The sequence below is a fragment of the Euprymna scolopes genome, chromosome 22, assembly GCF_053919585.1.
Source record: "Euprymna scolopes isolate OS-2025 chromosome 22, ASM5391958v1, whole genome shotgun sequence".
Taxonomy (NCBI): Eukaryota; Metazoa; Mollusca; class Cephalopoda; order Sepiida; family Sepiolidae; genus Euprymna; species Euprymna scolopes.
In genome coordinates this window covers 30,069,100-30,095,920 of record NC_136503.1, presented here as the reverse complement: position 1 = coordinate 30,095,920, position 26,821 = coordinate 30,069,100, and the positions used below count along the sequence as shown (strand labels likewise).

The following is a 26,821-nucleotide window of genomic DNA, read 5'->3' as shown; positions in this document are numbered from 1 at the left end:
CCATCTAATATAGTCTTATTTTCAATTATATTCGAAACATAATACAGTGACATTAGCAAAGTAAAAGTCACCTATGAAAACGAACCTCCTAAATTAAAACCGTGAATAATTATCTTAACTCAAATGTAAATTAATATTAAGCCGACTTTACAAATTGATAAAAGTTAATTATTGAATTTTAATTATAAAGTGAAGCTCCAATGATTCAAACTCGAGATAGATAACGCCAAAAACTTCCACCCATTAATATGGGAGGGGAGATTATCATCAAAAGTGTCCTGAATTGATAATTTAGCACTGGACTTTACTACTTAGATATTAATAAGTCATTTGTACCCCCTTTTTTTTCTTTTAATGGAGAGTAGATAATACAGTGGATGTGTTATCGGCAGCTCCAGTAACTCTCGCTTCTCCTTTTTTGTCCCTCAGTCCTCATTCAAATGAGTGATTTTTTTTACAAAGGGTGAAGAAAAAGCTGCTTTAAAGGTTAGTAGTACTTGGTGAACAGTAGTCTGAGATGTCGGAAATTTTCTATCTCTTTGTCTATCCTTGTGGCCATGTCACTAGTAAGGGTGCTGGAGGTAAACGTTTTGTCTGGGCTGACGTTATCCGCCTGATAGTCAGGGGCCCGAACCTTGGATTAACCACTAAGGAGGCTGTCCTATCAGCAGGCGCAAAGTACTTGGACTGCTGTATTGCCATTTGGTGAATGGATTCTGGACCATGCAGTAGTCTCTGGTGGGGCCTCTCGATGTCATACTAGTGGGTAATTGTTACAGCTTTACCTTTTCATGTGCTACAAAAAAAAAAAAAATTTTCCTGTCTTTTTCTCTCTTACTTTCCCTCTCTGTACTGCTCTAACCAAGTATGCCGACCTGTTCCACAAATCCCAAAACCTCAACATGAAATATCTTCAGAAAAAAAAACTCGAATAAACCTAGAACCCCATCTTCCAACGTAGATCCCTACTACCAAGTCTCCTTCTCCAACATCAGGGGTTTATGTTCCAACCTTCCAGAGGTTGAAACCCAATTACAGGAGACGAAACCGGACATATTCTTTCTAAGTGAAACTGGAATAGGGCCAACCACTTCCCTAGATGAGTTCATAATTAACGGATACTCTAACTTAACAGCTAAATCTGACCCCCAAGATCGCCATGGGCATGGAATATGTGCCTACATTAAAGATGGCTTCCCGTGTGGCAGGGATATCTCTAGAGAAGATCCTAATTAACCCTATATGTGCTTCCAGGTTGCACTTGCTTACACCACTGCATTTATATTTACCCTCTATCGGCCTCATAACAGCGGAGTTACTATCTTTAAGAGTATATCTGAGAAAACAGACCACATCCTGTCTGCACATCCCTCGGCTAACATCCACATCTGTGGTGACTTCAACATCCATAACATGGAATGGCTGACCCATTCAAATAAGACAGACGATGAGGGGAGGTTTTTTCATGATTTTGCCATTGCTTATGACCTCACTCAGATTGTTCGTGAACCCACCCGTGTGCCCGATACTACTGGTCAATATGCAAGCCTCCTAGACCTTTTTCTCTCAACTTCCCCTGAGCTATGCTCATGTTCCGTTCATTCTCCTCTAGGATCCTCCGACCACTCCGTCGTATCAGTTAAGATAAAAAATGAAATATAATAAGTCCCCAGACGTACCCCTCCACCGTACTGTATACCGATACTCTATGGCTGACTGGGATAGCTTCCGTAAATTCATATCTGATTTACTTCTGCATTCCATGTTTAAAAAGGATGTGTCGTCTATAGTATCAGATCTGACCGAATGGTTAATTGTAGGCATAGACCAATTCATACCATCTAAAAAATTCCAACAAAAACCTAACAGCCAGCCATGGTTCTCCCTAGAATTTGGTGCTGCTATCGCGCGCAGAAATCTCTTTTTCCATAACTACCAACGTAATAGATGCACTGAGACTAAAGCTGCTTTCATGAACGCCAGCAACCACTGTAAAAGAGTAATAAAAAATGCAAGAGAGCTATATGCCCAGTTTGTTAAATCCAAAGTAGCTGATCAACGGCTTGGTTCCCACCAGTTTTGGCAAATAACAAATAGGATCCTAAACAGAAGTGTGTGTTATATCCTAACCATTATCAATGGACCAGAGGTCATCTCGTCAGCATCAGACAAGGCCAAACTATTTGCCAAGAACTTTGCAACTAATTCTACCCTATGCGACGAAGGCCATCAACTCCCCATATTTCCTCCTATAACACAGAACACGCTAGGTAACATACAAATATCTGTGCATGAGGTCGCCAAGCTAATCAAGAACCTTGATTTCAGTAAAGCAACTGGCCCTGATAGCATCCCAATTATAGTGTTAAAAAAGCTTCAACCAGAACTTCCTCCCACACTTACGAAACTGTTTAAGCATTGCCTTAAGGAGAAGTGCTTTCTGACTCCCTGGAAAACCTCATCAGTATGCCCTGTATTTAAGAATTCAGGTGATAAGTCATCTCCCTCTCAGTACAGACCAATAACCCTCCTGTGTGTTATGAGTAAGTTGCTGGAATCCATATTAAATAGAGAAATAGTAAACCACCTCAGCAGGAACAATCTTCTTAGTGACACACAATATGGTTTCCATTCTGCAAGATCTACAGCAGATGTACTAACGGTTATATCTCACAAGATTAGTGAATCTCTTGACAAAGGCTTCCTTTCTAGGGCAATTGCTCTTGACATATCAAAGGCCTTCGACAAGGTATGGCATAAGAGCCTACTTCACAAGATTTCCAGCTACAGTATAACTGGAAATGTTTTCTCAATCATTAAATCATTTCTCTCCGATAGGCTCATAAGAGTAGTGGTCCATGGACAAAAATCAGAGGCCTGCAGTATTAATGCTAGAGTCCCTCAAGGGTCAATCCTGGGCCCAACTCTCTTCCTGATCTACATACACATACTTAAATTATTTGTTGACATCTATGCTGATGACACGACCATCTACAGCAACACATCAAAGGCTGTAAATGACGAAGTTCTCTCTGATTCTCTCTCCTCTGATCTCGAGTGCGTGGTTCAGTGGGGGAAGACATGGCTGGTTACCTTTAATGCATCTAAAACCAAACTCCTATCTTTACATCATCAACGCTCTGATCCCCATCTCGCATCAATTGAAATGGATGGCTCTCGTCTAGGAGAAGCCCCGTGTTTTGACAAGCTTCTGGGTTTGATCTTTACTCCTGATCTGAAATGGAACACGTACATCGTCTGTTGGCAAGGTCGCTGGAAAGATGGTGGTATCCTTCTACCGCTCAAGAAGATATCTCACTACTGATGCAATTCTCTATCTATATAAAAGCCAAGTATGTCCAAGGATGGAATACTGCTGCCATATCTGGGCAGGAGCTGCTAAAAAAAGCCTATTCTGCCTTGACAGAGTACAAAATAGACTTTGTGGCTTAGTGGGGGATGCCCTTTTCTCTACCTTGCAACCTCTCTCCCACAGAAGAGACGTTGCGAGCCTATCCTTGTTTTATCGTTATTTCCATGGCAGGTGCTCGTCTGAACTCCAATCTCTGGCCCCCCCCCCCCCTCGCCAATCTTTCACGAAAAACACCCGTCTAGCTGAATCCACTGTGAAAAATTTCCCCCACTCTATATCTGTGCCTAAATCAAAACGTGGATTCCATGAACAAAGCTTCTTTCTTAGAACTGGACTCCTGTGGAACTCTGTTCAGTCTGCCTGCTTCCCACCTGACTACAACTTGGATGTCTTCAAGTCCAATGTTAACAAATTCCTAATGAACCGCCCCCTTAAGTAAACACTTCATCAAATCTCCACACTGACGTACTGTACTTGCAATAACCCTCATCCCTGAGTGGTTTCCGGGCCTTGATAAGTGGTGACCACCGTGTAAAAAAAAAAGCATTTATAAATAGAATCTCAACTTTCAGAGAGCATACCCCCATTAAGCATAAAAAATATTGCATCAACTAGGATTAAACACGGACATTTCTCTAAATCAAAGAAAAAAATCTATACAAAAGACATGCATGGAGAAATCAAGTGTATTTTTCATCTATTAACTTTTTATTTTTTTAAATTTTAAATCATCGAATTTACATTGACTCTACAATCCTGGTTATAAAGATTGATGGTGCTTATGAAGATTGATAATCTTTTAAACTAATGCATTTCAAGTGAAAACATTACGCACTTACATGTTTAGTATAAATTCTAAAAATTAAAGAAAAAAAAAAATTCAGTAGATGTGCTAAATGTATTTTTAACAAACTTTAATTTGTTTAAAAATGGCAGACCCTTAATTTAAGTCAATTAAAATCTGGGAAGATAAGTTAGTCTGTCACACTGAATTGGTTGCACAACTCTTCCTCATTAAAACATGTGACAAAACTCGATAATTTGGATTCTTTGGATTAATTTTCTCATCAATCATGATGAGAACAATAATTTGAATGATACGAATCCTCATCTCAAAAATTCAGAAACGTAAAACTTGAAAAATTCTATTTTTATTTGTAAATTATTTTTCAAGTAGATCATTTTTCATAATTTTTGGAATTTATAATAATTTCGACACAGCAGGTAAGTACATAATGTTTTTATTTGAAACGTGTTAGTTTAAAAGATCACTAATCTACACAAGCAACAGATGCTGACGACTAATACAACTGCTGATAGGCCTAGCAAACAAGTAGCAAAATCATTTCAAATATCGACAAGAGAAATAAGAACATACGATGATCGTGTAGTTTTCTGTTTGGTTATTTGTTAATTACAGACTCGTTCTCATCATTTGTGCAGAGGCCAACCTGTTCGTACCAGCCGAGGATAAATCTTCAACAATTAGTTCAACAAAGTCCGAGTCATTTTTGAGTAGGTGATGATTTTGCATTTATCCGTTTGAAGAAATATGGTCCTGTACATGTAACTCTCCCAGGCTTTACCTCCTCTTTTCAGAAGGGGTTAGTTTATTGCCAATCACTTCAGGCGCTCAAACTAGGGAATGATAACAAGACTATTCAGACATTTCTTTTGTAAGCATTTTTCAAACTGCAATGAAACTTTTCAAACTTTATCGAACATACAACCATCTTGTTAATAGTTGGTAGTTCTAATCACTATCTATCATAATAAAGCCGTATTCTTGTCTGTTTGTTCACAACAATGTCATAGCATATATATATATGTATAATATATATACAGAGGCTATGACGTCATACATGACTTTCTAACAGATGATGTCATACATGACTTTATAACAGATGACATCATAGCAAAATTTAAAGAAGGGAGGGGTTAAAAAAAGATTCCCAGGCAATGCCGAGCACATACAGCTAATATATACACAGTGGCAGGTCTATGGAAGATCATAGCCAAATTTGGATGTCCTGACAAATTCATTTCAATCATCGAACAGTTTCATGATGAGATGATGGCTCGTGTCATGAAGAGGCTTCCGATGACTTCCCAGTCAATGGCGGCGTTAAACAGGGCTGCATACTTGCACCAACGCTCTTCAGCAAGATGTTCTTGGCGGGGTTAATTGATGCATGTAATGCAAAAGACACTGAGTAAGCATCAACTACCGGACAGGCAGCAAATTGTTCAACTTAAAATGACTTAGTGCTGTTACCATCATACGAGACCTTTTGTTTACTGATGACTGTGTCCTGCAGACGAGTTCACTTACTTGGGTAGTATTCTGTCAAGGACAATACACACAGACGATGAAGTTGATTGCATGATAGCCAAGGCTAGTACTGCCTTTGGACATCTCGGAACCAGTGTGAGAGTGTACAGGAATTCGGCTGCAGACCAATCTCCAAGTATACCAAGCTGTGAGTCTTACCATCCTCATGTATGCTTGTGAAACTTAGAACGTAATATGCAAGACATGCCAGGAAACTGAATCATTTCCATTTGACCTGCCTCCATAAATTGTTAAAAACCAAATGGCAAGACAAGATACCAGACACACAGGTTCTAGCCCGGTCAAATCTTCCGTCAGTACACACCATGTTACAGCAGTGCCAAGTTTGTTGGGCAAGTCATATTTGCCTGCATATCTTTACGGTTTCTGAGTATATCTTATTTTGAAATTCATATAAAACTAGCTAGCATACCTGATGTTGCCTGGAGACATAAAAACAAAAAAAAAGGAGATGCAGTTGTAGATTAAGCAACCTTTGCCTCATTATACTCAGCAAGCAGTGCCAATAAATAAAATCCGGAACAAGCTTACTTTCCCATCCACTAGAAACGTGTGTATTCTAACATTCATATACATGTAAATAAAAACGAAGATGCAACTAGGTGTTCCAAGCAAATATTTTTATTGATAGACCAAAGAAAATGGTTTTAAACTTACGTCTGACAGAGCCTCTTATTTGCATGCATCTAAAATTAAGATGCGTCTATTTTATGTTATTCGGACAAAAAACACAATAAAATCGTAACGTTTCTACAAATCTCGAATAGTTATACAATTTATACTTTTTGCTTCCACATGGATTACAAGAATCCACTTGTTCTCTTAAGTATGAAGCCGTAATCGTTGGGGAGAGAGGGTCGGAGGGTCGGGAATCATACAATTTGTCGATACTTTTTAAATTATCCTAGGCAAGACGCTCACCAAAATTTCTCACTCTGTGGGTCGGTCCTATTTTTATAATTGCTTATTTGTTTAAAAAAATATTTCATTTACAAAAAAATTAATCAAGGAGTGGGGCAACATTTTTAATATGGACAAAAGGATAAAAATGTAATGTCCTTCACCCCTAAAAAAACCTCTGCTAGGTGTTAGACTGCCCTGTTTTTCAGTTTTCCAGGTAATCTGAAAACAAGCAGGTTAGTCTCTAAATGGAAGTGGGAGCTAAGTGGGATGTCAAAAATAAAACAGATCAAGGTGGAGTGTGGGAATACGCCTATCAGAAGAACTAACGACAGATCAACAAAACTTCTCATCAAAACAACGATGAATCTAATTAAATTTTAGTAATCATTTTTTTTTTTTAAATTAATTCTTTTGACCTGGTTTTAACGCCACGTGATTTTCATTTTCATTGCAAATCTTAGAACAGAATTTCTACACTTTGTTCGTAAGCCGTGCACGTACAAAGAAATCTATTTAAAAATAAAATAAATAATACCCTCTCAGCGAATTGATTTTTATCTCCACCTGTTCTCTCTCTCTTTTCCAAGGTTTTTATTTGTATTCAGCAACAGCTTTGCTATTATTTCAAAGTGACACTTCTATATAAATGAAAATTTATGGGCAGTATCGATTAGAGATCACTTCACTTCCCCCCCCCCCAACAGTTTAAATGGAAGGAAAAGGGTATTTGTTCCTTTTTACAAACAGAATCTTAACATTAAAAACAAAAACAAAAAAATCTGTAAATCAAGTCTTTTTTGTTCATAAACATGGCTTCGGGTATAACATGGTACCGCCTGAGACACACTTGAGCAAGGTGTTCACAACGGCAACCCAGAGATCCATCTTTCCCAACCTTTACTTCTTTTTTTTCCTCTTTTGAAATTAGTAAACATTTTCTTTTTTAGCCTATTCTACTTCCCAATTCTATCAATCACTAACCTAGTTCAAGGTTGTAATATAGTTACTCATATGTAAGGACCCAACACGTTGCAGACTTTGTCGCAAGGAATGTAAGAGGAAAGAAATTCAAATTGCTTCAGGTTTTAACAAAAGATTTTATTCCTCCTTTTCCAGCCACGTGTAATTTCTCATCTCAGATGTGACGTCATCCACGGGTCTTTAACATGATCATTCGTCTGCGTACACTTTCTTTTTGCTTCTTCCTTGCCATGATGTTTCCTCCCACACAGCTCGGTCATTTGCATACAACTGCCATACTCGCCTCCACTTTGTTACATGACCTTAAACTACATCCGATGATAAAACCCCAATTTCAGAACTTTTAGGAAAGTTGCATAACCCCTTGTTCCCAGATCTGCTATAACCAAGTGTGTGTGTGTGTGTGTGCATGTCAGCACTAACCCTATTTGGGTTTCATGGGAGTATGAAATTCACAAGCGGTCCCCAGTTGCATGTATATCCTTGTCAGATGACGACGTCCTCTTACATACAGCACCTAGAATTCCCAAATTGGTCACCCATTTTAGTAATGACCAGGCACAATGTTGCTTAACTTTGGTGATCTGAAAAGAACCGATGTGTCCACGTGATTATACTGTATATATGTCCATTGTCTTCCAAAACAGTTGGATGCACACAACAACTAGCTATGAGTAAGGATTGTAAACCAAGAATCGCCAGAATTTTATCAATGAATTAAACAGAACATGTCATTTGCAGATTACTTATTCACAAAAATATGCACCTTCAAAATGATATGTAAGATATGAAGAATTTGAAGTATAAACACTTTTACAAAAAAAAATAACTTGATTCGACATTAAATAACTCAAAAAGGATTGATATATCAGGGCACTTGAACATTGTTGGGACCAGTTATTATCCTGGCATGAAAATCCTTGATGAGTTTGGCAATATCCCAGACAAGTATAATGATGTTGCTCGGAATATTTTTAGTTATGGTGAGAAATTTGGAAAGTAGGAGGCCTTGATCACAGTTCAACTTTTATCAAATGCTGAGGAGATCAGTTCTGGTATAACTATGAGGGTTAGAAATAGAGGTTATACATTTTTCTTTTTTTTAAAATTCAATTTTCACCCAAAACAAGGCACAGTGCCACTTTGAAGTAGGGGGCTACTATCGGGGACATAAGTTGCGGGGGTATTATGAAGGGAGATGAGTAGCAAGATGTCTGTTCACATTACTCTTGGATTTCTGCATATCATTACAGTTGGGAAAGCAGAATGCCGGAAGGGAGTTCCAAAGTCTAGTAGTTCTGGGGAAGAAACTATTGAAGTAGAATGTTTTCTCACACCTAGAGATCTCTACTGTGAAGGAGTGGGATTTAGTTGCTTGTATGGGGATACAAGTGCTTGTTAAGTAACCGGTTTTGTATTCTTTAAGCCTCATGAGAACCAAATATCTGCTAAGCAACTTTGGATTTAAAAGATTGGCAATAAAACCGTTTCACATTTTTTATTTTATTTACATATTTTTCTTTTTACTATAACAGAGATTTCATGTCTGTATATTTGTAGCCAAATCTTAGAACAAAAAGAACATAATGTTGAATCAAACCAGTCATTATCTTTAACTCCAGCAGCATACAAATATGACTGTTATTATTTAAATAAAATAGGCAATAACGTGGAATAATCATAGATCTCACCTTTAAATAATATTTGAGTTTTGATTATAAATGTACTGATTCAAAATCGCCATTATATTAAAGATGTCATTTAATCTGTTTTATGATCAAGAGTGAACAAGTATTGACAGGAGAAAGATTAACTTTGAACCAGAAGATCAAATCTTAATCGACTTGACCATGGAGAAAAAGTTGATCCACTGTTGCTATGAAAATGTACCCGTGTCAATTTTTAAGTGATAAAGATTACAAAAATTGTGGTCAGATAAGAATTGGGTTGCACCATAAATGTCAGATATCCTGTGGGAGCATATATGACGCTTGTCTTTTTTCTTGATGATAATTTTGTCCAAAAACTTCTTCTGAACAGGTATCTGGAACAGGTTCAAACATGAAGAGACAAAAATTATTTCATATTAAAATATACTCTTGATTTTGAATCCGTTTCCTTAACTACGAGTTGCTTCTGGGTGGACCATCCTTAGAAGATATGAACGTCACTATCTAGCAGTACCTTATGTTAGTAGTTGCATATTCATCAAAAATTCAAAACTACAACTGTATAGGATGATGGGTGAATCTGAAGGGAGAAGGGGATCAAACTTTGTCATTCATACTAAGTAATCGTTTGCATTTGGCAAATCATAGATCTTCACTTTAGTTTGAAGTCAGGATCAAATTAATACTTGAAATGTTACAACAAACAAATTCAAAGGACTGAGATAGCCGATGAACTGTTATCAGTGCATCAAAGTGCAGTTAAAAAGGAAAGTTTATTAAAACAAGGGTACTGAATTGGCTTAATGGATATTGTTACAGAATATAAATTTGCTCATGTTGGTTCAAATCCTATTGGATATGTTGTCATCAGTTATGCACTAATATTCTTGGAAAAGGTATTTATTTCGGGTCTTGATCAATAATCTTATATCCACTCATAAAAGATTGGTTGGTTTTTGTTTTATGGCATATCAACCCTTTTTAGGTTATTTAATGCCAAATCCAGTGGTTTTGAAGAAAAATATTTTAATAGAATATATTTGTTTTTTTCAAGTTAGTTTTTATTTAACCCATAGTTGGGACCCTAACAGGTACTATCACTCTAGATCAGAGTAGACCTGGGAGCAATGGCAATTAAGGGGTGGCTCCACAATCCACAAAGCCCGCAAGCTGGAGCCTCACCATCAGATATAGTTTAAGGTCATATCCAGGACTTCACTTTTAAAGGGTATGATCTAATGAGACATGAGAGTAGGTAACCCAACATAGTGGAAGTTCATGGCTGAAGGCTGAAGCAACTGGATAAGAGCTGTAAAGGCATTCTTCAAAAGAAGCAAGGTGGGGGGGGGCGGCAGTGAAGAGTGAAGGAAGAGCACTGATGGTAGAATTCTCACAACCAGTCACCACCTACATCTATGGCAACTGCAACAGAGCTTGCCGATTCAGGATAGGCTTGCATAGTTACAGCTGATGCTGTAATTCGGCAATGGACTCATCTAAGACAAAGGACTTCATTGTCTTCCAAAACAGTTGGATACACACAACAACTAGCTATGAATAAGGATTGTGCTTAACTAATTATTAGGGCTGTGACAACAGCATATTCTTTTCATTGTTTTGACTCTCGAGTGTGTATGCGTTGATATCTTGTATGCTTTTATATAGAGCTATGTGGTTCTCGATTTATTAACTGTGTTGGATATATACTCGAGAGTCAAAACAATGAAAAGAATATTCTGTTGTCATAGCCCTACTAATTATATACTAACACATAAACGGGCAGAGGAGAAGTAAATACCCCTTATAAGTAATCACATTTATGAAATTGCTTGAAAGACAAAAAGAACTAAAACTACAAAGAAAAAAAAAAATAATTTACCAACAAAGAAAACCCTAACGTATTTCTCAGCCAAACTGCGCACACCTGCACCTTGCAACATATTGTTTTTTCACTCCGATGCACATTTATGCACTCATCACAATCAAACATCTGTGTTACTTACATATGCCCCCACAAAAACGGTTATACCTAAAATATTCAACACCTACAGCAAGTTTTCATCATATGACATGAAAATCTAATCCATTGTTGAATGGAATAAATGGAGGGGAAGATCGACTAAAGAGATAGACCACAACGATCAAAGACAATGTGAAAGCTAGCTTTAGATATCGAATTCTACAAGGTCCATTGCCGGAACCATAAATGGCTAAATCACAGCGAAATCAGCGTAAGAGTGTGATGTTAGAACAGCAGCTATGCTTGGTGTCATGAATAGGGTTGCAGAGTTAGATGATACACAGCCAGACACTACATCCTAGAATTGCAAAATATCCGACTTGCATACCTTAATTTATAATCTTCCAATATTTAGATTGTTGATTTTTTAGAGATTAAAAAATTTGATTCCTTCGTATTCAAGAGTCCAACTGGTTTCTTTCAAAACCTCTAATGCTATAGGGTGGTACTGTTTCAGAAGCATTTTAAATTCTTACTTTAAAAAAAAAATCTTTTTAATGTACTCTTCCAAGTGAAATAGAATCTTTACAAGAATTTTTTGTATTTAATTTTTAAAACAAATCTTATACCAAGGCATGCATTTGAATGAAAATCTTTATTCAAAAATATGCAATCTGCTATGAAAAGCCAGGAATTATGATTACTATATTGAAAGCCTGAATGCATATATAACTTTTTTTTCTCAAATGAAAATAAGAAAAAAAAAATTTATAATGTTAATTAATGTTTTAAAAAAGTAAAATAATCAATTTATTTATTGATTACGGATTTTTATTCTCTTTCTTAATTGTTGTTTCACAATGTTTCGGCCAACTATTCCTCTGGCTTTCGTCAGGTGGTAACTGCGATGGGATAGGAACTCTGAATCTCCTAACTGCATCCTTTCTTTTTATAGACGTGGTGAGACGACAACAACTATGGAAGGCAGTAATTGCTGAGGATGCAGTTAAGAGATTTAGAGTTCCTATCCTGTCGCGGTTACCACCTGACGAAGGCTAGAGGAATAGTTGGTTGAAACGTTGTGAAACAACAGCTAAGAAAGATAAGGATAATAGTCCGCAATAAATAATAATACGCATCTCAATAATGAATTCCAATTAAATAATATACGAAATAATCAAGTTTAATAGTTTTTCTTTTTATAAGACATAAAAGAAAACCAAATTTAGTTTTAATATTTTGAGAGCTTTATCAAAACAGATAAAAAAAAATGCACAAATGGTAATAGTTATTATTAATAGTTATTTGGGTATAAGATTTTGAAACATCTTTATCAAATAGAAATGAAAAAGATAGTCACACTAATTCTGTTAAGGAGATGCATTTCAAAATTTCATATATTAATAAATATTATCATCAGTTATTTTATTTTAAAATGTTTTGATAAAGCTCTCAAAACAAATTACCTATTGACTAAATACTTCTAACATAACATTTCATTCAAATTTTATTTTACTTTATTATAAATTAAAATGATGAACATCAACAGGGGTTGCTGCAGTTAGAAAGTGTCTACAGATGAGCTGTGACTTAAGAGTTGTTCATCTGACTGGATTTGAGCATAGCTGATTCCATAGGCTGAGTCGCCATCCATACCAGCACATGTGCACAAAAATATGGATACTTCAACTAGTATGCAATGCACTATACATTAAAATTTCATCCAATTTCTATTGTTGTTTTATGGAGGAGGGTGTAGATGATGAGGTATTATTTATTTAAGTGGGAGAGGGGTATAAAAAAAAAATTGAGTATTGACTATTTATTTATTTGCGGACTGTTATCCTCGTATTCATAGTTGTGATGCAGTGGATGAAGGTGTTGAATCTTTACGGTTCCAGGTGAGCAGTGTCTGAAGATGATAGAGTCAATCCTACCCAAAGCAGGCCAAAGGTTTAGTTGGTTAAACGTGATGAGACAACAACTATGGAAGGCAGTAATTACTGGAGATACAGTTCCGATACTCAACATTCCTATGCCATTATGATTAATCACCTGAAGAAGAGTTGGTCAAAACGTGGTGAAACAACCACCACCACCACCACCACCACCACCATGAAGATGAGGAGAAAAGTCCGCAAATAAATAAATAAATACACAAATTACTCATCTCAAAGGATTCCAATAAAGATATTATGTAAAAAGATTTTACTCACATTTTTGGAATGGATAGCTTGTTCTAGTCGACACTGCCACTCCAACGACTGCAACCAAATTGCATGCCAGCGTTTTTCCAGGCTGTAGCTGGTTTTCTGCAAGGATTCAGGAATGACAATGTTTTCATCTTTTGTTTTCTCACTGCTAACTCCATTTTGTAAACATTCACTGAGCTTGAGAACGGCTGATACGACACGAGAGTGGGATTCGATGTCTTTTTGTAAAATCTGAAAAATATAAATAAATAAAATAAAAAATGATGCCATATACAAAATGATATATTGACATATTTTTCTGCTAATATTACACAGTATTTGTATCAATAGTGCTCAATATATTCATAGAGAAGTAGAGTTGAAGTAGAAAGTCAATAGGGAAGAGATATTGATTGGAGGAATCTCACACAAAGCCATCATGAAAAGAGTAAGAACAAGAATAGGTGAATTGCACCAACAGTCATAGCATGAGTGACCCATAAAATTCAGCTTTTGCCTTGGCTAGTGGTGAAGAAAGATCAGCCACACCAACAGAGACTTAATTCGACTGAATCAAGCATCATCATCACATCCGTTCAGCATCGAGAGACAATGGATACCCCTTGCGAGGGTAGCTGCACATGTAATCATGAAGCAAGGGTTGTGCAATTCCCAACCAGACATCTGAATCACTACTGCTCGATTCCAGTGGTGAGAGGAAATCTAGAATGACTGCAAACAATGCCAAGATAAGCAGAGAGTACATACAGCACATTGTATTTTCAAATGGTTACCCATTTTAGTACTGACTAGGTTCAACGTTGCTTAACTTTGGAGTTCTAACAGGAACCGGCGTGTCAAATTTGATTATGATAATTTGACTGAAATCAGTCTTCTAAACTATACTGAAAAATTAAATGTGCGTACTTAAATTAAAATATACAATCTGCTATAGAAACACCATGAATAATGATTACTGTATTGAAAGCCTGAATTCACACGCACACCTTTTCTCTCAAATGAAAATGATAAAAAGAGTCAAGAAAAAACATGTCTGCCATCACCTATATATTTTATATAGAGTTAAAAAAATTTTTTTTCTAAAAGCTTTTCTTTGTTGAGAGCGATTCTTACTCAATGCTGTCTTCTGAATTATATTTTGTGAAATGATGTCCATGTGATTTTGTCTCTCTCAAATAGTATTCCTAAATCCCCCCAAAACTTATTCTGCCTATATTGCATATATGCTTCGAGTTTTCCTTAATATAAATACAACTCATTCTTATGAACTATGTTGTATACATTTGCCATTCTGAATTATTGACTGGTTTGAAAATAGATTGGATAATTTTTCTTTTTATTAATCTTATTTTATTTTGCCATGTCAAGAAGCAGTTGTAATTTTCTCGATAATCCCAAGGGAGATTAGATGATTTTCCCCATTTCTTATAAACTTTCTATCATTTTCATAATCTCTCACTCTATGCTGTTTGACCCCCATCCCCCAGCCACCTTCTCTTTCTTTCTGTTTATTAATAATTGAAAGTAATAAAGAAAAGAATAAGATTAGAAACAAAAAGGAATATCACTACAAGCAGTAATAATATTTAACCTGGAGAGAAAGAGAAAGAAAGAAAGACACTAATTTTGGATTTGTCACTTGTTTTATATTTATCTGGTTTTGCAAACTCACTTTTATCGAGAGTCAAACAATTTAATCTGAGTTGAATGAGTAACTCAATGGATCACATTTTTATCTTTATTTATATGAAGTTATTTCTACATATTTGCATGGACAAGAATTAAGGTGCTTATTTAGAATTACACTTATTAAAAACCAAAAATTACAGAAAAACGTTTATGATGTATGCATTCGTCATGGTACAAAGATGTCAAATTCCAAAAATCACGTAAGCTGATCAAGTAGTTTTTCTTTTTAACTAAGAAAATCAAATTTTATGATGAAGCGAGATGTAGTATTTTGATTGGCCATGATTTATAAATAAGGGAGAGATAGCTCAATTCGAACTATCGAGATCAAAATAATCCTTTTATGGATACATTTGGTATTAAAATTGCTACAAATGGTAAATTTTTATTTTCTAAGTTAAAAAAAAAAATGACTTGATCATTTTACATGATTTCTTGAACATGATATCTTCATTCTGTGACAAGTATGCACATCTCATTTTTCTGTATTTTTGTTAAATAAGTGTAATTCTAAATAAAGCACTGGATTTACTCCTAAACTAATTAAATGAGCATTATGAATTTTGGAAAAACTGCTAAGTGTAAGGTTGAGCAAGATGAGCTATATTTATTTTAAGTTCTACAAAAAGTGGGGGAGAGAAGTCCTTTGTAAGAATTCAGATACCTTCAATTATTCTGAAATTTTAAGAATCCGTATTAGATACGATATACCAATTTTCATTACTTTCTGTTAAGTATTTTAAAATTCTTTTAGAGGGGGAATAATATGGACACAACTTTACATTAGAAAATTTTAATATTTCAGATTTACATTGAATTTGATCCATAACAATAGTATGATGGATTGCTTTGTAAGACAGCAATCAAGCAAGATTCCCAGAATTTTAATTTTTTTTTCTTGTGACAGCTAAAGCCCGAAATTTTAGAAATTTTCTAGAATCAAAGTAATGTAATGGATTTGGATCAAAATTGGAATAAGCATTCCAAGGATAAGGTTTAGTATTATTATGTTGTGTAATCTTTTTAAAAGGACATAAAGGTGATGCAAAATTTTTCTGAAATGGGGATTTTTCAGCATTTGTTGATTTGCTGGTCATGAATTTTTTAAATTCTTCTGCCAAGTTCTTTTCATACAAGGTTTGCGGATTTTACACCCCCCCCCCCAAAAAAAAAATATTTACACACGCATTACTTGTAATTCTGTTAGAATCATTCTCAGAATATTCGATAAAAGGGCGTAAAAAAGAAAGAAAAAAAATTGTAAAACAATACCTAAAACTTCAACAATTACTAAGTTGGAAAAAAAAAATATTATAAAAAAAAAATATATTATTAAAAAAAAAGTCATAAAGATAAGAATTGTAAGAATTGGATTCAAAATTAAAAGGTTTTTTGTTGACAAAAGTAGGAAATCGATTTAAGATGGAAATAAGTGAAATCGAACCGCGTTCTATTACAATGACAATGAAAATATGCACAAAGAATTAGATTTCTCTTTTCGAAGACATACGGTTCTTTTTAGATGAGTTCCCATTCCTGTCTGTTCTAAGTATTTATTAATGGGAGGGGGGGTAGTTGAAAAATATCGCATCAGATTTGTTGGCATACAAAAAACAAACACACACACACATGCATATATACACACCATATGCCATGGGCCCTGAAGGTAAAAATTGTCTGGAGATAGGGTTTCAATCCTACCTAAAGCGGCCAGAAGGTTAGTTGGTGAGACAACAACAAGTATGGAAGGCAGTAATTACTGGGGAAACAATGACAAGACTCAACATGCCTGTCCCTTTGCAGTTAACCACCTGAAGATAGCCAGAGGAACAGTTGGCCGAAACGTGGTGAAACAACAACAACAACAACAACTCTATATCTGTGCCTAAATCAAAACGCGGATTCCATGAACAAAGCTTCTTTCTTAGAACTGCACGCCTGTGGAACTCTGTTCCGCCTGCCTGCTTCCCACCGGACTACAACTTGGATGTCTTCAAGTCCAACGTTAACAAATTCCTAATGAACCACCCCCTTAAGTAAACACTTCATCAAATCTCCACACTAACGTAATGTACTTGCAATAACCCTTATCCCTGAGTGGCTTCCGGGCCTTGATAAGTGGTGATCACTGTGTAAAAAAACAAAAAAAACCAAAAAAAACTGAAGATAAGGATAACACTCCGCAGAATAAAAAAAAAAAAAAGAAGGTTATTTTTATATAAACGATGGGACAGCATCTAGAGCTTGGTAGATAGTGTGAAATAAATATATAAGTATTAAAAAGTAAAACAAAAAATACATTTCTAAATTGCTTTTTCAACAATTCACTTGGTGTGGGTTGCCACTGATAATTCTAAAATACAGAAAATATAAAGTCAAATAACATCTTTGCTATAGTAAAAGTAATGTTTGCCCACAAATAACTTACACGCTGTGTGCATATATATATATATATTGCAGTGAGTCATTGTTGATTATATATCTAAAACGAATATACATTTCGTCAATCTTTTGTTAGTTTATATGACAGTTTAATATATAATTAGCAGATCGTCTACACCGTAAAAATGTCCTTTTAACCTTGCAAGAACCTAACATAACATGTCATTAAAACACTTGCAATTTCCGGTTTCTGTCATTCAACAGAGTAATATAGAAGACATGAAGATGTGAAGTCGAATTACACAAATGTACAACAAACACATTTTTCAATTGTTATCATCCTATTTTGCTATAATAGGCAGTAATAAATAAAAATCTAAACATTGCTTGGTTGGCAACAAAACAAGCATTGACTACAAAGTCAATAAATAAAAAAATAATTTCTTTTTAAATAAGCAGAAAAATCAATTCATTGACACACACACAAAAAAAAAGTAAACGTTAGCACCAATCAGCATCAGCTAACTGAAGTATTAGCATTGTTCTTAAACAAGATGACAACTGTTTTCTTTTTTACCTGAAGTGGGTTTCATTTAAAAAAAATGTTCGTAATTTGGGAAGCAATGACCCCCCCCCCGCCAAAAAAAAACATAAATAGACTATTTATATTTGACTACTTTAGCTAAGATGGTGGCGGTTTGGAAGTATATATTAGATAATATCTTTGGCATGATTTTACTCATGGTATCTGATTCTACCTGCAAACAAAACCCTTTGTCTAACGTAGTACTTTGTGTGTAGACAACAGCTGTTGCTCCTAACTCTTGGTAGTAAACATTCTAAAACTTAAAAATTAAGCTATCTCTCTCTCATATATATTAGAATTTTCAGAATATGAAAGATGATATATTTCTACAGTCAAGCAACGTCGCAGCTCACACAAGCCATGAAAGCCAACAATCTTGGGCTTTCATTGCTCGGTTTGGATTTCTGATTTGTTGGCATTCATGGCACATGTGAGCTGCAACGTTACTTGACTGTGAAAAGAATTATACATACGGCATAATAATGCTGACACACCGGTTCTTGCCAGATCACTGAAAGTAAACAATGTTCCTGTAAGCCTGGCTAGTACCAGATGGGTGACCATTTCGGAATATCTCGGCATTGTTTCCAGTCATCCAGTACCTCAAGTTGCCATTAGTATGCAACAATGTTGATTCAGGAGAGGCGTGGTTGGAGACTGCACAACTCTTGCCACACAAATTTTACACGCAGGCACCCTTACAGTCTGAAGAAAGACTGAAGAAAGCCACTATATATATCTATAAAATTCCAGCTTAAAGGAATCCAAAGATAAAAACCAATAAATTTAACAAGGTTACTAATAGTGCTCAATAAAAAGAATTTCAAGTAAACAATTTACATAGTCATGACAGCAACAATGTTTTGGTCAAATAATGATCTCATTAGGTGACCTAAACTCCCTATTTCATAGAGATCACAATTTTCAATGGAGGCAAAATGATATCAATGTTTTGGTCAAATAATGATCTCATTAGGTGACCTAAATTCCCTATTTCATAGAGATCACAATTTTCAATGGAGGCAAAATGATATCAATGTTTTGGTCAAATAATGATCTCATTAGGTGACCTAAACTCCCTATTTCATAGAGATCACAATTTTCAATGGAGGCAAAATGATATCAATGTTTTGGTCAAATAATGATCTCATTAGGTGACCTAAACTCCCTATTTCATAGAGATCACAATTTTCAATGGAGGCAAAATGATATCAATGTTTTGGTCAAATGATGATCTCATTAGGTGACCTAAACTCCCTATTTCATAGAGATCACAATTTTCAATGGAGGCAAAATGATATCAATGTTTTGGTCAAATAATGATCTCATTAGGTGACCTAAACTTCCTATTTCATAGAGATCACAATTTTCAATGGAGGCAAAATGATATCAATGTTTTGGTCAAATAATGATCTCATTAGGTGACCTAAATTCCCTATTTCATAGAGATCACAATTTTCAATGGAGGCAAAATGATATCAATGTTTTGGTCAAATAATGATCTCATTAGGTGACCTAAACTCCCTATTTCATAGAGATCACAATTTTCAATGGAGGCAAAATGATATCAATGTTTTGGTCAAATAATGATCTCATTAGGTGACCTAAACTCCCTATTTCATAGAGATCACAATTTTCAATGGAGGCAAAATGATATCAATGTTTTGGTCAAATAATGATCTCATTAGGTGACCTAAACTCCCTATTTCATAGAGATCACAATTTTCAATGGAGGCAAAATGATATCAATGTTTTGGTCAAATAATGATCTCATTAGGTGACCTAAACTTCCTATTTCATAGAGATCACAATTTTCAATGGAGGCAAAATGATATCAATGTTTTGGTCAAATAATGATCTCATTAGGTGACCTAAATTCCCTATTTCATAGAGATCACAATTTTCAATGGAGGCAAAATGATATCAATGTTTTGGTCAAATAATGATCTCATTAGGTGACCTAAACTCCCTATTTCATAGAGATCACAATTTTCAATGGAGGCAAAATGATATCAATGTTTTGGTCAAATAATGATCTCATTAGGTGACCTAAACTCCCTATTTCATAGAGATCACAATTTTCAATGGAGGCAAAATGATATCAATGTTTTGGTCAAATAATGATCTCATTAGGTGACCTAAATTCCCTATTTCATAGAGATCACAATTTTCAATGGAGGCAAAATGATATCAATGTTTTGGTCAAATAATGATCTCATTAGGTGACCTAAACTTCCTATTTCATAGAGATCACAATTTTCAATGGAGGCAAAATGATATCAATGTTTTGGTCAAATAATGATCTCATTAGGTGACCTAAACTCCCTATTTCATAGAGATCACAATTTTCAATGAAGGCAAAATGATATCAATGTTTTGGTCAAATAATGATCTCATTAGGTGACCTAAACTCCCTATTTCATAGAGATCACAATTTTCAATGGAGGCAAAATGATATCAATGTTTTGGTCAAATAATGATCTCATTAGGTGACCTAAACTCCCTATTTCATAGAGATCACAATTTTCAATGGAGGCAAAATGATATCAATGTTTTCAAGTCATTGTGTTAACAACTCATAGAAAAGAAAAAGGAATGGAATAAAAGTGGATATAGACGGGGGGGGGGGGTAAGGTAAGGAAAAAAAAAAAGATAAAGAAGGAGGTAGAAGAGTTAAACAGAAGGCGGCAGGTAAAAAGGAAAGGAAGAAATAGACAACCAGGATCGTCTTTGAAAAAAGTAGGTTAAAAGCCCATTGTTAAGGTTACAAACAGCAATATTTAGTGATTTATAAAGAATCCAAATCGGAATTGGCAATTGTATCAGAATCAGGAATTTAGTGTGAAATCAGGAACAATTTTGGAAGTGCCCCATCACTTATGTGGATATATAATTCCAGGTTAAATGTATCCAAAGATAAAAACCAATGAATTTAACAAGGTTACTAATAGTGCTCAATAAAAAGAGCAAAATATACTTTTATTTAATTTAAAGTAAAGAATTTACGTAGTTACAACAATATGATGCTACGGTTTCAGTTAAGTGACTTCATCAGGCAACCTAATCCTTTCAAGGATTGTGTTCCAATATAAACCAGAAGTTTAGATTACCTGATGAGGTCACTTGACTGAAAGAGTAGCATTGTTATTGTTGTAATTTACTTGAATTGTTGCAATTTACTTGAAATTAAATAAAAAAACACAATTAAAAGTGAGCTCATCTATTGTTATAAAACTAACTAAAATAATTCAGGCGTCAAATATATGCAGTCTTGATTTGGCTCTGTTCTGATCCATTCCAGGACTAGAATTCATTTTGAATGGTGGTGCATCCAGCTTAGCTTTGAAAACTATGTTATTTTGAATGGTTTGCTTTTAGAGTGAAGTATCCGCATGTCAGGTTTTCCTAACAAACCCGTGTAGAGAGAGCAACCAAAGGCACTCGAGGATGGTGTCTAGTAAGCATTCAAACCCATTTTTTAAAATCTATTTTTTATCAATTTTCTTAGCATTTTGTTCTAACCGAGGATGGGGTATTCTACTGGATGCCAGACATTCACCTCATGCATTCCAACCGAGAGATATTTTTAAGATTCTGACGGCCCCTTTAAATGCTACTGTTTTTATATCTCTTGAATTTAGTTCACCGGATATATTTGCCAAGTAATTTTTTAAATTCTTTATCAGGAATCCGGTTCCTCCTATAATTACTCTTTGGTGAGTCTCATATGCCGTTTCAAACGCAACATACTTTATTGCACAGGTTTCATGTTGCTACCCATTGAAAGAGATAATGAACAGGTTCTTTTGACTTCTATCTCTCTACCGCTCTCTATCTGCCTCTCCCTAACCTCCTTTCTCTTCTCTTCTCTGCCCAACCTATTCCTCTCTATCTGGACACACACATACAAATACAACTCTGCTTTAAAAAAATGAGCTAGCATTTTCTTTAAAAATTAGTACATAATAACACTGAAAAACCGCCTCCGTTCCTGAAAAAACATGTCCCAATTACCCACTCCAATCTCAAAAATTAATATTTTTTCCCTGAATTTTAGATATTATTCATTCAGTGCAATGCTGATCAACAATATACCAACTTTGTAGACGTTTGTTACGTAGTTTTTTTTATTTTTAACTGCGTATACAAACAATGATGACAAAGTTGTCACTCCACACTTCCTAAATTGGAGCCTCATCAATGGGTGTATTTTATAGTCATACTCAGAATGATAGATTTTGTGAAATGAAACGAATATACAAGATAAATGGAAAGTAGATTTCGTTTTTTTTCTTTTAAAAATGATTCACCGTTATTTTTAATTAGAACGGATAAAAAAAAAAAAAAAATTTATTTAAGCTGTGTGCATCTCCGTACTCAAAGCTTTTATTTATGAAGGTTATTATTTTTAATGTTGGGAACTATAGTTTTTTGTATAGACTTTTTCTCAAGGGAATATTTTTTTCCTTTATGAGATTTGAGATGGGTCAGTTAAGAGAAACTGCCCGTAGCCCATTAAGTGAAGATGTACTCTTCATACTTCTTTATGATGTCTATTGTTAGAATCGGTAACCAATTAAATATTCACAGAAGATTACGCACTGAAGAAAGCCAGGAGGCCAACAGGTGTAACCGTGCAGAGATGACAAGGACAATCGTCAGAAAGAGGTAAACAATTTTAATTCTGGGAAATGATATGAATGACTATATTAAATTTGTTGATACCTGAACTTCTAAACTAACGGAACAATGATTACGAATTTTGGAACACAGCTGCTAAGCATCAAGGGTTGTAAGGTGGACTATATGTAGTTTAATTTTGTCTCAAACAAAGGAGGTAAAAACCTTTGTGAAAATTCAGTATCTTTGATTTTTGTAAAATTAAAAAATATATATATTTGTTGTGGTCAGATTTAAGAAGTCACAATCATAAGGTGAAAGAATCCTGGGGTTCACTGCAAGCGGTTAAACTACGAGTGTACTCTCTGTTTGAAGGTAGAAACGTCTGGCATTATATAAGCCAGACGAATCCATATTGTCTATGGATATAGAGGTGTTAACTACCCCAGAACAGTATTAAACATCAATTAATAAATATTTCCCAAATCTCAGTTTCTTTCGAGTGTTTTAAACGTTTTTAGGAGCGATAATATGGGCAAAATTTTCCCTCAAGAAAATTCAAATATTTCAGATCTGAATTGAATTTCATCCATAGTCATTAGACATGCCTTAAATTTTATGTATTTTCTTGACTCAAAATCAGGTAATTGATTTTGATCAAAATTAGAATAAGAATTCTAGAGATAAAGTTTAGTATCATTATATCTTAACTTTGATTTTCATAAAGGAACCAAAAATAGTGCAAAACTATTTTATGTGAGGAATGGACAGGTATTCTTCCAATAGTTATTTTTTTTTTTGGGGGGGGGGGGCTTCTTTTTGTAAAAAAAAAAAAGTTCCTTGAAGTTAAAATATAGCGAATTTTTTGTGCATGATCATAAAGAGATTTTAATCAGGATTCATACACATTTTCAAGATCCATTTTCAATGTGTTTCAAAGTTTTTCGAGGCTTCACCAGGCAAAATTAAAGTTTTCACAACAAAATTTGATATATAAACAATGATATAATAAACGTAAAAACTTAATAAGTGACGACAGAAAAAATCATTTTCATTTGCATACAAAACAAAATGCCTGTTGACAATCCTATTTACATTCTCTGACCCACTTATATTTGACCAACTAAGTGCGATTAAATGTTATTTTTCTTATTGTAGATTGGTCTATGTTGTGTTCGTTTTACTTTTAAATTTCTGATATTGTGGATACAAGAGTTACGTCCCTTTATCACAAAACTACCCGATTTATTATATGAAAAACATCAGATAGTTTTGTGATGAAGGGACGTGACTCTTGTATCCCCAATAATACGATATAATTTAAGAAAAATGTATTTCAATTTTCAATACTTAAATAGTTTAATGGTATTTTTATTAATACTTAAAAAATAATTTGATAGTATTTATTTCGATTTTATTTTTAATATTGCAACACAAATTTTTACTGAACATAAAGAATACGATTTTCAAGGCCTTTCCAAGAAATTTTCCATTTTTTCAAGGATATTTCAAGGTATTCATAGAAATAAGACCTTTTCAAGGCAAAATCCAAAGACTTTTCAAACCTGTGTGAACCTTGTTAACATCTATTGAAACAAAATCTATTTTGCGTTTATGATAAATGATGGAAAGAAATTGAAGACACAAAGAAAAGAAAAATGCAACGGGAAAGAAAAAAAGAAGAAAAAGAATTATTAATGAACAAAAAGCAATTTAATATTTTTAATTTTTAGAGAAAGACAGGAAGTGCACGTGTGAGAGATATAGTGCATGTATGTGAGAGAGAGAGAGAGAGAGAGAGAGAGAGAGAGAGAGAGAGAGAGCAAGAGTAGAGAAAGAGAAACGAGAGCCAGAAAAGGTAAGAGATAAGGAAAAAAAGTAAAAGGGTAAAAAAGAAGTAAAAGAAAAAGAAAGAAAAAAAGAAAGATAAAGTAAAAGAGAAAGAAAAAAGTAAAAGAAAGAGAAAAGTAAAAGAGAAAGAAAGAGAGAATAAATTTTATTGATTCCATAAAATACTGATATTTAATATCATAGAAAAAGACGTTAAGAAAACGATGTGGATTAGAGGATCAAATTAGGTGCTTAAGTGATCCATGCCTGCAACATTATTCAAAGGGAAAGAAACAATGACTAATAATAAACAACAAAACTTTTAGAAGACAAACTTGTTATCAAATTTTCATTGTATATTTAACATGAAACAACATGAACGAAATATTTATCTAGAATCAATGTGTTACAGAAAACGTACACATAATTCGTAACAAAGGTGCAGAGTCCAAAGTCAACTTTTTAAAATCAAGTCCGTTTGGAGTTGGCAATTTTTGGATTGAGAGGATTTTTTTTTCTTTCTTTTTAACTAAAAAAAAAAAAAACTGAACGGATTGGAAGTGAGGGCAAAAGGGAAAATTTTTTTCAGTCGACTCTTCCATTTTGTGAACAGGGAGTCAGAGTCGGGATCTTTTGCTTAACTTCTGTTTAATACATAATATACAATAATAGTTTTTAGCCGGTCCCACTTCTGAAGTGAAGTCAGCTAGGAATAAGTATTTTTCTTTTCAGAAGTTAAGGAGTATTTGTTTATTTTTTAATATCAATTAACTAGTCTACACCACCCACCCACACCAATGTGGAAGTTGAAGTCAGCAACTTTTGCAGGAATGAGAGTTGGTATTTTTTAATGTTTTTTTTTAAGACTCAAATAATAAGCTTGTTCCTCAGATTCCAGGAAAAACTAGCGTTTTTTTTTAGTTGAGAGTCACCACTTATCAAGGCCTGAAGGTCACTCGAGGATAAGGATTAATGAACGTATGGTGGTAGTGTAGTAATCGTTAATGGTGTAAATTGGGTAGAATTTGATTATTTATGGGGACGGCTCAACATTGTTTACATTGGATTTGAACCTGTTGTTGCCAGTGAGTGATTAATGCAAGAACTTCTAGTAAATAAATAACAATAATATGCTGAATGGCTACATAAATACAATTGAGATGCAATCAGTTTTTTTTAATCAATTCTTTAAAAAATCGATGAAAATTACAAGTTTTGTAGATATATGCTCTTTGAATGCTTCTTGTATGTAAAATAAATGTTTTATAGCTTCCTGCAAAGTCATAGAGAAACACATAAAACAAAAGTCCAAAATATCCGTTTCTCTCTCTCTCTCTACACACACACACAATATATATATGAGAGAGAGAGAGAGAGAGAGAGAGGGGGGATGGGATTCTATTGGCACTGTGATGACCTACTAAATCGCCATAAAACCACAAAACCATAAAAAAAATGGCAGAAATCATTTCATTATCCACTGAAGATATGTGCCTCTACATCTTAACAAAAGATTCATAAAGAAATAATCACAAACTATTTTGTGCTTTTGTTGACTTGGTAACTAGGCAGACTCAGTGGAAACCCCAAACAGGGCCAAAAACGGCAATGAAAATTACCCCCTCCCCTCCTCTGCGCGCGCGCGTGTGTGGAGAGAAAGAGCAACACACACACACACACACACACACACAAAACAACATAAAAATTACTAAGATGATGTGTTAGTGATAAGTTTTAAAAACACTTGGAATTTGAAAATATTTTATGATCCAATCGATTATTTACATTTTCCTAAACCATTCTAATCAGTTTCAACAATGAAAGTCAAAATTAAGAGAAAGACACTGAGTATGCATGTGGGATGAAGCAAACAGGAAGTCATTCTTTGATAAACTAAAAATAATCGAACTTTCCTTACCTCCATCTTGAATGAAGAGAAAAAAGTCTTCTTTGAAAAAATATGAACATCAAAAGTCTCAAATAAATAAATAAATGATTATTTAATTAAAAAAATGATTTAACATTATTTGGTGTTCTAACTTCAACTAACTTTATGAAATGATGTTCTTCTATCTACAGATAAAATCATAATCAGGATTATGCCAATAGTTCTCTCCTTTGAATTAATGATTTTTATCCAATCAAACGGATAAGTACTATTCTACTAATGATTTTTTATATTTTAAACTGACTTGAATTTGTGGTTATCGGTTTTGACTAAAAAAATTAATTAAAAAAAAAATTAAAAAAAGTTTCCCAAC

At 34.4% G+C, this 26,821-nt stretch overlaps 1 protein-coding gene across 1 annotated transcript in view; it reads right to left on the bottom strand.

Annotated features, from left to right (window-relative positions):
* The window catches only part of LOC145243935 (uncharacterized), a 324,060-nt gene that overhangs the window by 85,396 nt on the left and 211,843 nt on the right, over positions 1–26,821 (bottom strand). Inside the window, exon 6 of the mRNA XM_080107062.1 lies at positions 13,457–13,684. Coding sequence (XP_079963188.1) covers positions 13,457–13,684 — 228 coding nt within the window. The remainder of the gene's footprint in view (positions 1–13,456; positions 13,685–26,821) is intronic.